Genomic DNA, 14359 nt, shown 5'->3' with positions numbered 1-14359 from the left:
AAAACAAGAGAATTTTTACCTGTCTTAAATATGCAAAGTTTAGATTACATTTGGTCTGGGTTAATGTAGAATACAAACTTGACCCACATTTAGATTAGTCTATACACGTACATCTACAGTGTAATAGTGTCGTTCAACCTAAATCATAAAGTCCGCTTAAGGAATTTCCAGCTTTCGTTTTGCGAGTTGTCATAAGTCTCTGTCAATTTCGCATTGTGTGACTGCAAATTTAAAACTTAAAACTATGCAAAGTGGGGAAATAAGGCTACAGTAAGTTTTACTCTATTTTTTACTCTGTGCGCACATACTTTGTTTATTATTTATTACTGTTTTGATTCAATGTTTTAAACATTTAAGTTTCGGTTTCAAGTTTTTAATGGTTTTCTTAAGTATTTTTATAAAACACAATTTAATCTGTTCTTTCTGTAATAATTATTTATGCAATTGACGTGCCCTTTAATCGGCATACTATCTCCATATTATTGATTTAAAAATAAAGAAAATAAGATAAATACATGTATATACTTCGCCTCGTATTGACTCAAGTTAACATGTCTATTCAAGCGATAGTTTTGCAAATCAATAGAATGAAACGTTCCATATTTAGAAATAGACAAACGCCATGTATTTACAAAAATACAAAAAATTAACTGTTGACATAATCTATAAGGATTCTTTTTTATCTCGCAGATCTCTTTCTCAAACACATATTTTTTCAATTTATTTCAATTTCTAAAGTATTCAAAGTAAGGTTTGGTGTTTAAAGTTGTTGCTGCTGATGTTTTGTTGTTTTTTACCATGTTTTAAAAAACTTTGTTGGATAATTTAACATTCGTTCTTGATCTTACCACAGTTCTTCAAATTACACCTCATGCCCTATTGAATGACGAATACACATTAAAATTTTAGGGAATATTTATATAACAGAAAAGAAGCTATAAGTCAAAAGTCAAATTAGTTTTCATTCAAGGATACCTCGTGTTGATAATATTTGTTTATATTTTAGTGCACAGTTTGACATGAAGTTGTTATTTCAAACAATAATTTTATAAGTTTGAAATTTGCGAGCCTCTCTTTGCTCATTTTTTTTCAGCGTGAGTTTTGTAATGTTTATGTGAAATGGAAAATATTTTTATTATTGTCACGGTTTAAGTTATACAAGTATTGTATTTGCATTATAAACGGAAAAAATAAATTACCGTACCGGAAGTTCTCTTAAATCATCTGTCGGTAATTTTCTTCCGCCGTTCATAATCTTTTTACTTTTTTTCACTTAAGTATTTTTTATTTTTATTGCTTATTGGCAAATAGCAAACTGTTTTGTAAACAAATGAAAAGAAACCAAACAAACAAACACACAAACAAGAACAAATAAAATAAAAATAACAAAAAACTAGAAAAAATACCACACTCTTTTAATGTATTGCAATTGTGAATAATATAAAGAACTACGCTGTTTTCACGTGCATGTATAATACATGTATATTGAAAACAAGTGACGTCACTTTAAATTTGAAGCTTATTTTCTTACTCATACCCATTGTATACTGACATAATTATTGTTTTAAACAATTTTAAATGAAAAGTCAAAGTTAAAACGAATTCGAATAGGGTATCCAACAATTGACATTTTTATTCAGACATTATACGAATGCACTATAATTGTGAGGACATACTATCATTGTGAGAACACATGTCAACTAACATGGCAGAGCAAGGAATGTTGCTAAATGTACTCAGTGCTAAACAAGGTAAACTGCTTTACATAATAAATTTTGTATATTGCTATAATTCTTGCCATGACGATCGAGCAGCTTTAACTTGAAGTGTTTATTTTCTCTCTTCAATCATGATTTTGAATTAATTTTGGCGTTTCTGTGAACGAACTCCTCCAGATGTTATCATACTGATCGTATAAGAAACGTATCAGTTGTCACAATTCATGGATTATTGTCGCTAAATCCATGTGACATTATAAATATGCTATACAGAATTAAACTAAATTTACTATTGCTATCACAATATACGCTTGAGAATTTATTTACCCGCCTGATATTGTTTTTATGATTTGTTTTAAATAAAGAATACAATAAACATGAAGACATATTTCTTTATAATATGCAAATTATACAGTGTATATGTTGGTTTTACATTTCATTTACAGGAACGCGCTCAATCCGTGCTTCATCAAGTAGTGCACGGAACAGTTTAACAAAAGAAAACATTCCTATTAAAAGCATTCTATTGGAGTTTTCTTCTGTGATACAAGAAAATCTTAAGAGAGATAGTCCAACCTTAACCATTAGATTCAGAGAAAATGGTGATAACGTTGAATGTATATTAGGTGGTACTACACAGGAAGTAGGGAATGCTAAGTCTAATTTACTTTCCATGGAGAGGGATCTTAAGGAAAAGAAATTATTGTTCGCAACAAATACATGTTCAGATCTTAAACGTTTTTCTATAGATATAGAACACATCGTGAGTAATGTACTGAAGAACGGTAATCAGCATTGCGTCGCCAAACAGGTTAATAACGAAGTCTTCCTTTATGGATTCGACAGAAATGTGATTGATAAAGCAGCCACGTATTTGTCGAGAAATATTTCTCATAAAGATTTCATGCTTTGTGGTAGCCTAAGAGAAAAGAAAGCAGCTGTTACTGATCATTTTAAGAAAGGATATCAAGACAGAATAGTTGTTTATATTGATGAGACCTGTCGTCTTAACTTACTAGGTCAGAAAAACGCCGTTGACGAAGCATGCTCTGAGTATGTAGAAATCAGTGAGGGAAGAAAGTCAATTTCGCCGACGAATATGCTTCCACAAGGAAAAACAAAAGTTACACAAAAGTTTGGTCCGCTTGAACCATTTCTTTTCAGATTTTTTAGCAAGTCAGTTCAGCTTGAACAGGTGGTAAATTTGGAAAAAGTTGGTGTAGAAAGGGCTGAATCAGATTGTTCCTTTTTTATTAAAGGCGAGGAAGAAAATGTTTTACGGGCTATTGGATATCTGAATGAAATCTCACCGTCTATTTGTACAAATAAACTGAAGATTTCCTCCTCGGGTCCAATAAGCATCATCAGATCACCTGAAGATAAAGGCGAGTTTGAGAAACACTTACAAAAGTTTAATGTATTACTTGAAAAGAAAATAACATATGTTTGTGGAAGGTTACAGGTTACCAACAGGCTTCACGACAATTACAGCAGTATGTGGTTATCCTTAAGTGGCAAAACACTTACTGTCAAATTTTCAGCGTTCGATGATTTATGTGTAGACAAGAAGTTTGTGATGAACAAGAGGGATCCATCTAAAGGTAAATAGACGTTTAAAGTATTAGATAATGGTATTGGGGTACTTGTATTGTTTTTGAAAAGGAAAGATAACAGCTATTTTTTATATCTTGTTCACAGAAATAAACAGGTGAATTTGGCAAATAATTTGGAAAATTTTACTCAAAACTACCAGACTTTAAACAAAAGGCGATGAAAAATTGATATGAAATAGTTTTTGACACATAATACAAGATGTAAGGCAAGCTTAATCATTAAAGTTTAACTTAGCTCTTCAAACTCACTTTTTAAGATTAAAATTAATATTTAGACGTGATTTTTGTAGTATATACATACGTTTCCGACGAACAGTTATCACAGGAACTCCTTACAAGTTATCATAAGAACTACATCTTTCGTCCCCGTGACAAAATGCTACGCGTTGTGTCTTTCGGTTCAGAGAATTGTTTGATTTTATTAACCTGTCAATTGCATACTGCTTATTTACGGTCATTACACAATATGGCAGTCTTCGATAGATTTTCGATACCTAAAAAGATTTGTTTAAATATGATTTGTATTATGAAATAATTATACTGACCATGGTTTACAACTGGTTTATATACGTATTTTCCAACGTGTTATAAGATCGAGACCGCGTAGGTCCATGTATATTCGAATTTATATTGTCAACATTATTGAAGCTATGATTGTTTTTATGTTGTTGTTTTAAAATTTTTGGTATTATTTTGGTAAAGTCCGGAAAAAATACAATGCAATACGAGTCTAAACAGTGTTTCCAAGTCAATTCACATCTGTTTCTACATTTTTGCAAGCACTCCAAAAAGCCATTTCTGTACAAATTAAAGAGAGAAAAATTAATGGCAACAGTAGGGCTCGACTATAACTGAATCATTGCCGACTGTGCTATTGCGGCTGCGTAAATACTTGTACATTTAGAGAGACATAAACTTATTCTATATTAATGCTCGTAAATAACACTGTCAAAATATTCAAACGAATGTTATAATGCATTCATAAATGATTCAATAAAATAAGTCTATAATGTTATGAATAGAATGAAGAGAAACATTGTAATCACCAATTTTTACCTATAAGTCAATTAACGCTTATTAAACATTGCATAGGAAATTGATTATTTTGCTTGCTAAGATTCTTCTTATTTTCATTAAAGTTATACACACGTAAATATAAGAACATCATTTTTATTACTTTTTTATTCTTTTCATATCAATATCTTAATATTTTACTTCAGTCCATGTTTATTTGTTTGATGCTATTTTAACTATATTTCTGCTGGTACTAGGTGTCAAATTTAAAGGTATAAACGATGTTCTTGTCGAAATCGCTGTTCCGGATAAGGTTAGCCGAGGACAAACCGATGACAACACGATAGGCGAGATTATAAACACTACTCTTGGGAAAGTTGCTTCTAGCAGCGCAAAAGTGGTAGCATTTCTGATTTCGCCTTTTGCAAATTGGGATTTCAAAAGTATCATGAGAATTATGGTAAACAGTTTCGTTGAGTGGCTGATGACATCAGGAACAGCTGAAGGTTTTTCAGTGATACTTGGCGTAGAAAAACACGCTGATTTTGTGGAAACAGATGAATATTTTGGATCCCGTTTATGGATCAAAATGAAAGGCAATTACATTTATATTTAACTTTTATAATTTTATAATTAGTGAACAGTTAATTTTATTTACACCAAACATGCATAATTTTATACAATGTTAAATTCATTATTATAAAGGCATACTACTTATTGTGGCTGATTTGTGTCCATGTCGTTCTTTTGCTCCTCAGGGCGCCAAAGAAAACATGAAAATATTACAAAGTGACAAGTGTTATATCACGAAAATACAAAAAATATTGTCCCTTTTCGCTCATGGGACGCCAACCGAAATCACTTCATCGTACAGACGCACATCGGAGCAAAAGTACTACAAAGAGATCACTGTAGTATTTTCATGTATACGTCTGGTACCCCGCAGAGCGAAAATACAACATGGCACTATTTAGCCACCCTACATATTGATTATAACAGAGACAATTGAATACTGTAATATAAATTGCCGTTTTACAACTTGCTATACTGATTCCCAAGATACTACGCTCCTTAAGGTTTTATTGTTTCTTTATTTGGTAGTTTATCGCCGGATCACGGCAGTAATGCAAAAAAAGAGAAGTTTTTAGAGTATAGTTCATCCACCGCATCGTTCCGGCAGGCTGTCAAGCAGTTAACCAGTACAAGTTCCTTTTATAGGGAACGGATAACTTCTACACATGCTAGAGTAGAAGTACAGTGCAGAGGCTATAGATGGATATCATGGTTTGGAATCGAACTGGGCTTGCTCGATTTACAAACAACGCTCAACTTATTGGGCTAATTGGCCAAAAGTTTGTTAACGTAATTGTGAAATGAGCCCATAATTTTCAAAGAAATGTATTTAGACTACCACATAACTTTTTTTACTATATAGGGTTACAAAATAGTACATTGCATTTTCTTCGTTTCAATCAATGCCATTTTATGATTTTACAGAGTTTGTTCAACCAAAAATTAGAATTGTAAAAGGATATTTGGACAAGGCTGTAGTAAGTCACTTTATATAATTTAAAAGTTACATTTATTGTGCTACAGAGTAGCGATGACATATTTATAGGGATCACTTCTCCGTCGTCTGTCTCTCCAACCGACACAAAGCATGTCCGAACTGCTTCTCAAAATTTACTGGTGCAATTTTATCAACACTGTACAGTGTGAATGTCCATAACCAAGTTTAGTTTTGCATATCATGGGTATCTTCCAGTCATTTTGTCAAAGTTATCGATTTTAATTCGTGCAATTGCTTCAATAAGGTTGTCATTCCCGTTGTCATTCCCTTTGCCGACCAGAAACTTTAACATTTGTTTTTTTATTTCTAAATGAATTGTCTTCATTGTTGTACACTATAATCTTTGGAAAAGACCTTCAAGTAGACCAGACAGAAGTTGACATTAAATCATAGATTACCCTGACCTTCAAATTCAAATGTTTGCTTTATTTTGATAAAAATGGCTATACATTTGTTCCTTAAATGGATAGTCTTCAAGCTTATACACTACAAATTTTTGGGACAATATCTTTCAAGAAGATCAAGTTAATAACGATCGTAACTCATCAACGACGTTGATTGTGATGGTCTAAGTAATGAATTTGCTTGGTTTTGACTATAATTGGTTATAACTATGAAATTTATAAATGGATCGTGACAACTACCTTCAGGACTATGTGTAAAAGCAAGTCTTTTTGACCTTTAAATGACCATGTCATTGAAGGTCAAATTATTGTAATTTTACATTTCTGTGCGCTTAAATTAACTTTGCAATTAATCAAAAGATTCACATCATACGTGTGAAAAACATTCCTTTGGATAAACATTAACGACAATTTAATTTAAATTGACCTTGACCTTAACTTGACCTTGACATTACATGTCAAATAAGTGATTTTTGTACAATGCGCTTATTAATTTATTATTTATTTATTGCTTTGATTTATATTTCCAAAAAACACTTATGATAAAACTGACATGTTAAGTAATTTAAATATGACCCTGACGTATAAATAACGTTGATCGTCAAGGTGAAGTACTAATTTAGCTTAGATAAAAATAGTTTGCTTTTAATGACGGATTTGATTTATACTTGGACAAGACCTGTATGTTGAAAAAATTAAAACACGACCTAGACCTTTTATTGAACGTCGTTTTTCCTTGTTGATTTTAATTGTCTGTCACAAAATTGTCCGAACTACTCATCAAAAATTGCCAGTCCAATTTCATCAACGTTTATCAGGAATGTTAAGTACCAAATTTAGTTGTGCATATCGTTGGGATCGTTGGCATTTTCAAGTTCAATGATTTTTAATGAGTTAATGCCTTGTCTTTCAAGTTTGTCCAGACTAATTCTCTTTTTTTAATGAATGATTGTTGGTTGAGTTGCGGCCCTTAAATAAAAATGTCCTTTCACTTTTTATTGGCCATCATCAGGCGTCATTTGTGATCACTGATCGCTGCACACTTTGCACTGAACACAAAGTGCCTATTTTAGCTTATGTGGTGCCAGAGTGTCAGTCGACATCCGTAAATTTCTATAAACAACGTCTCCTCCTAAACCGTTTCATGGATATTGACCAATCATCACAGAAATAACCCTTAGAAGTCTGTAGATATTGTCTTCCACAAATGTTATATTAATGGATCCAACTTAATTTTGAGCTAAAATATTAAATCTTTACAAATCCTCTTCTTAGAAACTGCAATGCCCATAGCTTAGATATGTAACATGTGGCATCACCTTGTGGTCCTCTACAAAACGGGTAATCATCATGCTCATTGGTTTAAAATTGTCTCCGCCTTAGGGGTCTCTTAGTTTACAAAGGCTTAATTTACACCTTCTCTTACAGAGCATAGATATTTGGAATGTACCACCGCCTTTTGTTTTCCTACAAAATTTATTTATATCATGAACTTGGGGTAAAAGTGGCCCCATTCTATGGGTCACTTACTTTGAATAATAAGCTTATATACGACATTGCATTTAAGTCTTCTTTTGTGAAACTTCAATGCCAAAAGCTTCTATATTTTACATGCCACGTTGCCTTGTAGATCTTGTCATAAGTTAAATAAGTCATAATTCTGGTGTCAAAAAATGGCCCAGCCATGGGGTCATTTGTTTTACATAGCCTTGTATCTGAAAATAAATTTAAGTCTTCGTTTGTGAATCTACAATGACGAGAGCTTCGATTATGTCATTTAGCGTTTCGTAGCAGACATATACAAATATTTTTAAAAGATGCTGCTTAGGTATACATTGTAAAACATGACAAACCCAGTGTGACTTAAACATTGAAAAATAACAAAGGTATTTTTTTCTAGCAATATGAGAATTCATTGCCTTCTTGTTTAATGTCTGAAGACATGAATAAATTGAGTAGGTCTGCTGCATTCGTTTGTACTTTCAAGTAAATTAAAGAGATATCAGACAGACCAAGAAAGTAAGACGTTTCTCACTTATTTTTATAGATATTCTTTTTGTGTATTTAGTATGTTTTCTTTTTTTCATGTTCTTCAATATATTTTGTTTCTCCGTCTTCACAACTTGCAATCATTGTAATGTAGCTGAATTTGAAATGTTCTTATTTTGCTAATTTTATCTTGCGAGTATTTGTCTTCTTACAAAGGCTGACATTATAGTAAATACTGCTTCTCCGGATTTGGACCTTAGTTATGGTAAAATATCTTCAGCACTACTTAAAGCTGCTGGTCAGGGACTTCAAGAAGAATGTAAAAAACAGTTCACTGGCGGAATAAAACCCGATATTATTGCTGTAACAAGTGGCTACGCACTTAATTGCAAGGCTGTTTTTCACATCACTCTCCAACGGGCACGGTCATTGGATCGCTTTATTATAGTATGTAGCCAAACAATTTGAGACTTTTAGTGATACCATATGTAATTTGACATGTGTCTAGAGCCGTGCTTATTTGTCGGCAAAGATACATATGCAGTGTTAATGATTGTCCCCCGCCTTTTCAAAGACAAAAGGGGGATATTGAAATAGGCTCCGTCCGTCCGTCCGTCTGTCCATCCGTCTGTTCGGTCGTCTGTCCGTCCGTCCGTTACACTTTCGTGTCCGGTCCATAACTTTGTCATTTATGAAAGGAATTTGAAATAACTTGGCACAAATGTATTATAATAAGACGATGTGTCATGCGCAACAACCAGACCCCTACCTCCAGGGTCAAGGTCACACTTGCTCATTCAAGGTCAACATTGCCTATTTGAAGGTATATGTCGTGTCCGGTCCATATAACTTTCTTATCTATTAAGGGATTTTGTAAATACTTGCCATAATTGTTCACAATAATCAGACGATGTGTCATGCGCAAAAACAAGTCACCTACCTTCAAGGTCAAGGTCACACTTGGAGGTCAAATATTAACATAGTCTGTTACAGGGTATATTTCGTGTCCGGTCCATAACTTTGTCATTTATGAAAAGACTTTGAAATAACTTGGCACAAATGTTTGTAATAATAAGACGATGTGTCATGCGCAACAACCAGACCCGTACCTTCAGGGTCAAGGTCGTACTTGCTCATTCAAGGTCAACATTGTCTATTTGATGGTATATGTCGTGTCCGGTCCATAACTTTCTTATCTATGAAGGGATTTTGTAAATACTTGCCATAATTGTTCATAATAATCAGATGATGTGTCATGCGCAAAAACCGGTCACCTACCTTCAAGGTCAAGGTCACACTGAGAGGTCAAATACTTACATAGTCTGTTACAGGGTATATTTTTTGTCCGGTCTAAAACTTTTTCATAGATCAAAGAATTTTGAAAATACTTTGCACAAATAGTCACTTTAATAAGAGGATGTGTCATGCGCAACACCTGCATCCCTACCTCCAAGGTCAAGGTCACACTTAGAGGTCAAAAATTAACATAGTCTGTTATAGGGTAAATTTTGTGTCGAATCTAGAACTTCTTCATAGTTCAAGGGATTTTGAAATAACTTTGCACAAATAGTCACAATAATAAGCCGATATGTCAGGTACAACACCTGCACCCCTACCTCTTAAGGTCAAGGTCACACTCAGAGGTCAAAGGTTAACAGAGTCTGTTATTTGGTATATTTTTTGTCCCATCCATTACTTCTCATAGATTAAGGGATTTTGAAAATACTTGGCACAAATAGTCACAATGATTAGATGATATGCCATGCGTAACATCTGTGTCCCTACCTTCAAGGTCAAGGTCACACTTAGAGGTCAAAGATTTACATAGTCTGTTATAGGGTATATTTTGTGTCCAATCTATAACTTCTTCATAGTTCAAGGGATTTTGAAAATACTTGGCACAAATAGTCTCAATTATAAGACGTTATGTCATGCACAACACCTGCTCCCCTACCTCCAAGGTCAAGGTCACACTTAGAGGTCAAAGCTTAACATGATAGATTTTTAAATTCCGTGTTTCATTTTATTTTTTTAACAAATTTATTGTTACATTTGCAGATCTAGCATTGATCATAATTTTGGACTGAATGTCCTGAGATCCATACCTCAATCTTTTGAAATAGCACAATTTTATGCTTCATATAAAACTCCCGGGGCGGGGGATGTTGGTAACTCTGTTACAAACTCTTGTTGAAAATTAATTTTAAACTACTAACAATGCTAGGACACAACAATTTTTGTTTTACAACAAATTTATTTTCATATTAACAATAAGTATCATTTTAACTGTACTGTATAGCCGTGACAACTTTAAAATGATATGTTATTGACACTTTATTTAAAGTCTATGAGAATTTTCCTTTTATTGTCAGAGAAAGGAAATGAAAGGTATCGTTTTCAATATTAGGCTTACTTTTCAGAGTATACGGAATGCAATGATGCTTTGTTTAAGAACGGCATCTGGATACAACTATAAATCAATAGCATTTCCAGCAATGGGTACCGGTTCGCTTAAATATCCAATTAAGGAAGTGGCCTCTGAAATGGTAATGTCAATGGAAAGATATACAAAGGAATATGAAAAAGCAGCTCCGATAAATGAAGTACAGATTGTGGTACACCCAAACAATTTAGATATATTTGAGGTTAATATAATATATAATTATGCAATTAATAAATAGCCGCTCTTGTTGTCTCTCAAATAAAAATAGAACTGATAAAAGTAACTTAAAGTCTGATACCAAAAACATTGTTTTGTTTGTTTTTCATAATGAATTTTATAAAAATGATAATTTAATTTTGTTTCGTCAAAGGTTATGACAATTGATATTTTCAAAGGTGCTGTGCATTGTCCTTTATTTCAAGTAATCCTTTGATTTGTTACACATATTTCGCTCTTTCATAACTGCAATATTACCGATAACTTCATTTGCCACAATTTCATCTTGATAAAACTATTTTTACTTCAGACCTTCCAAAGAATGGTTGACAAGCTAGGTAAATACATTAAGTTATTATAATGTATAATGTTGCAATGCACTTAAATAACCACACAATCATATGACAGGCTGTCAGCCAATGCTTAAATTTCTGTATTTTACTTTTTTCAATAAAATGTTCCTGTCTTGCTGAAACCATTCTGATATTATCCTTTATTTGGAATTCTTTGGTAACTTCTTGCGTTTATCGAATTAAATAAAGAATTCCTATTACAATAATATTTCTGTTCGCCACTATCATAGATTCATAGTTTCATTCAAAAGGATTTTCAAATATTCAAATAAACTGCAGCAATTACTCATGTTCTTGTACTACCTCGTCTGCTTCATTATATAAAAAAGTCCATTAAGTAACTGTTTAATATTCGGCCGTACTAATATGTTGTTATTCTTTAAAATTCCTGAACGGATGGTATAAACCTTTATTTATATTTACAGGAGAAATCCTGTGCTATTTGATTCAAAAGTGAATACTTCCCGAGTTAATCCTGTGTTTTGCAATATTTTTCCTTTATTTTTGTCAAAATCATGTTGACAGTCTCTGAATTAATCACCATCTTAAATTGTTACAAAACAACTGTTCTTTCCTTACAAAGGTCCCATGTTATTTGGAAAGCCTATTTTGCCAGTGATTATTCATTTGAAACATATACGTTTATTAATGCGTTATTTGATGTAAGGTCAACGTAATTTTCGTATAAGAATACTTTCCGTTTGGCTTTTTTGTTTTAGGATACGCATAAAATATAATGTTGCATTTACTAAATTTAACGTTTTATTGCAAATTTCGAAATAATTGGCCATTTACCCACTGTGGAAATAGTTTATGCCAATTTCCTCCAGATTATGCATTAACCTCTTGCCAAGACTCTTGTAAAAATAAACTTTGATCCTTGCCAAAATATATGAACAGACACCTTTTACACTTTTTCTGGTTTATTGTTTGTTAAATCAAGCATTTTGTTCACAGTGGTAACGCCTACAGAAGTCAATATCATTTTTGAAATCACTGGAATGGAAAAAAATGTGGGTAAATGTCAATCATGGCTCCAGTCTAAAGGTAGACTAACTCCAGAAACACAGACGCACAAATTCCCTCACGAGGGAAATAGTGTGCAAGCAACTCCGGATAATGCGCCTTCTGTAACACGTCAAAGTCCAGGTACTTCTCACTCTCCAACCGATCGATTGCCAGATACCGGTGGACGTTTTACCAGTGCCAGACCAGATAGTGCTCATTTCAATTTTACTGGCAAACGCTGGCCAGGTGTTGCACATTCCGTCATCGGGCACAATTCAGATATTGCAAATGTCAACAATTCAAAGTTTATCAAACAGGAAACATTTGTCAATACTGATGAAGCTGTTAAAGATCACACAATTAAAAATATCACAAGGGATCGCCCTGCATGTTTGAATATTTCATATGAATACGACAACAAAACGCTTGTGTGCAAATTTGATGAGGTTGGTATACAGGTTCAAATTTATAGTGGAGATATAATCAACTTGCAAAGAATACAAGCTGTTGTATGTAGCGAAAACAAAGTAGGAAATGCCAAAGGTATCGTAGCGAAGTTATTGTCGAAAAATGGAGGTGAAGAATACCTGCGGGATAAGGCAACTAAGTTTCGTTGTATGCCATCAGTTGGTGATATTGTCACAACTTCTGGAGGGAGAAACAGCTATATGTGGATAATACATGCTATTATGCCGCGGAAAGAGCCACCAGCAATACGCACAATGTACCGAAAAATATTTGAAGAAGTTGCAGAAAGAAGATTTACATCTGTATCCTTGCCCTTATTAGGAACAGGTAAATGAAATTTATAAGTCTATCAATATAAATGTTACTTCTTATTGTGTTACATTTAAATCACTGAATATATGTACTAAAGAAGCATTGAATTATTTACTATATGTGACTAAAAAGCAAGGAAATGTTAACATAGGAACACGCGGTTACATGTTGCCTACCTTCTTTTTAATAAACCCTAGAGATTAAAGACTAGCAATGTCACCTTATAACAAGAGCCCCCCAAAAAAATATACGCGAACAGTCTACAAGTATTTCATTTTATGATATAGGTGTAGGTGATGTGGATGCAAGAACATGCACAGAAATGCTTTTGAATGAACTAATACAGTTTTATCAAACAAGAAAATGGGATAAACTCACGATTCATGTAGTAATTAATGACGAGCAAGTTGCAGTTATTGTCAAAGATGTGTTTACTAAGACTATAGACGAGATGAATGCCTCATATAAAGAAGAACAACTAGACACAGACAAATCTGTAATAAGCAAACTAAAGAGCGAAGCATCTGGTGGAGAAATACATGAATCACATGACCAAGTAAGTAATAATTTTTACTTTTATTGCTTTTCTTATTCTAAAAATGGTTACAAAAATAGTTGAATTTCATATATTCTCAAAAGAAAGTTACATTAAAACTTTGGTGGTGAAATATGAGTTGTGACTATCTCTTTTCAATGACATGTTGTTTTTCCAAGTTTCCACATAAAGAAGAACAACTTGACGAAGACAAATCTGTAGTAAGCAAATTAAAGAGCGAAGCATCTGGTGGGGATGTACATGCATCACATGATCCAGTAAGTAATGATTTTTACTTTCTTTTGTTTCTATACACAAAATAATTAGAAAATAGTTTAATTTTATATATTCTTTAAATATATGAATTATTGTTTTGAATTAATCTTTGGTGAAATAAGATCGAGTTGTGACTTACGCTTTTCAATGACATGTTGTTTTTCCAAGTTTCCACATAAAGAAGAACAACTTGATGAAGACAAATCTGTAATAAGCAAATTAAAGAGTGAAGCATCTGGTGGGGATGTACTTGAATCAAATGATCGAGTAAGTAATGATTTTCACTTTCTATAGTTTTTTATACACAAAATGGTTACAAAATAGTTAAATTTTATATACCGGTATTCTATATAAAGAGTACACGAACTATTGTTGTCAATTAAACTTTGTTGAATCTCTTTTCAATCAAGTTTTGTATATAGGAGAAAATGGGTGTACTT

At 32.9% G+C, this 14359-nt stretch overlaps 2 protein-coding genes across 2 annotated transcripts in view; both read left to right on the top strand.

Moving 5' to 3' along the window:
* Positions 1 to 14359, top strand: part of LOC132724627 (uncharacterized) — a 57316-nt gene that overhangs the window by 40247 nt on the left and 2710 nt on the right. The window contains exons 7-16 of the mRNA XM_060709563.1: positions 2165 to 3319; positions 4603 to 4851; positions 5843 to 5895; positions 8525 to 8755; positions 10729 to 10953; positions 11278 to 11305; positions 12278 to 13123; positions 13396 to 13664; positions 13823 to 13921; positions 14088 to 14186. Coding sequence (XP_060565546.1) covers positions 2165 to 3319; positions 4603 to 4851; positions 5843 to 5895; positions 8525 to 8755; positions 10729 to 10953; positions 11278 to 11305; positions 12278 to 13123; positions 13396 to 13664; positions 13823 to 13921; positions 14088 to 14186 — 3254 coding nt within the window. The remainder of the gene's footprint in view (positions 1 to 2164; positions 3320 to 4602; positions 4852 to 5842; positions 5896 to 8524; positions 8756 to 10728; positions 10954 to 11277; positions 11306 to 12277; positions 13124 to 13395; positions 13665 to 13822; positions 13922 to 14087; positions 14187 to 14359) is intronic.
* LOC132724604 (uncharacterized) lies at positions 138 to 4991 on the top strand. Its single transcript, XM_060709487.1, has 4 exons — positions 138 to 270; positions 1641 to 1751; positions 2165 to 3319; positions 4603 to 4991. Exons 2-4 carry the CDS (start codon positions 1694 to 1696, stop codon positions 4959 to 4961), a joined length of 1572 nt encoding a protein of 523 aa, XP_060565470.1. The 5' UTR covers positions 138 to 270; positions 1641 to 1693; the 3' UTR covers positions 4962 to 4991.

Source organism: Ruditapes philippinarum, unplaced genomic scaffold (genome assembly GCF_026571515.1).
Source record: "Ruditapes philippinarum isolate M1 unplaced genomic scaffold, ASM2657151v2 ctg2012_1_1_1_1, whole genome shotgun sequence".
Taxonomy (NCBI): Eukaryota; Metazoa; Mollusca; class Bivalvia; order Venerida; family Veneridae; genus Ruditapes; species Ruditapes philippinarum.
The sequence above is the reverse complement of the archived record's forward strand: the minus strand, read 5'-3'. Positions and strand labels throughout refer to the sequence as shown.

Coding starts and splice junctions, on each gene's coding strand:
- LOC132724604 (XM_060709487.1), top strand. CDS start 1,694: ATGTCAACTAACATGGCAGAGCAAGGAATGTTGCTAAATGTACTCAGT. Junction 1,752..2,164: donor TGTACTCAGTGCTAAACAAG/GTAAACTGCTTT, acceptor TTTCATTTACAG/GAACGCGCTCAATCCGTGCT. Junction 3,320..4,602: donor CAAGAGGGATCCATCTAAAG/GTAAATAGACGT, acceptor TGCTGGTACTAG/GTGTCAAATTTAAAGGTATA.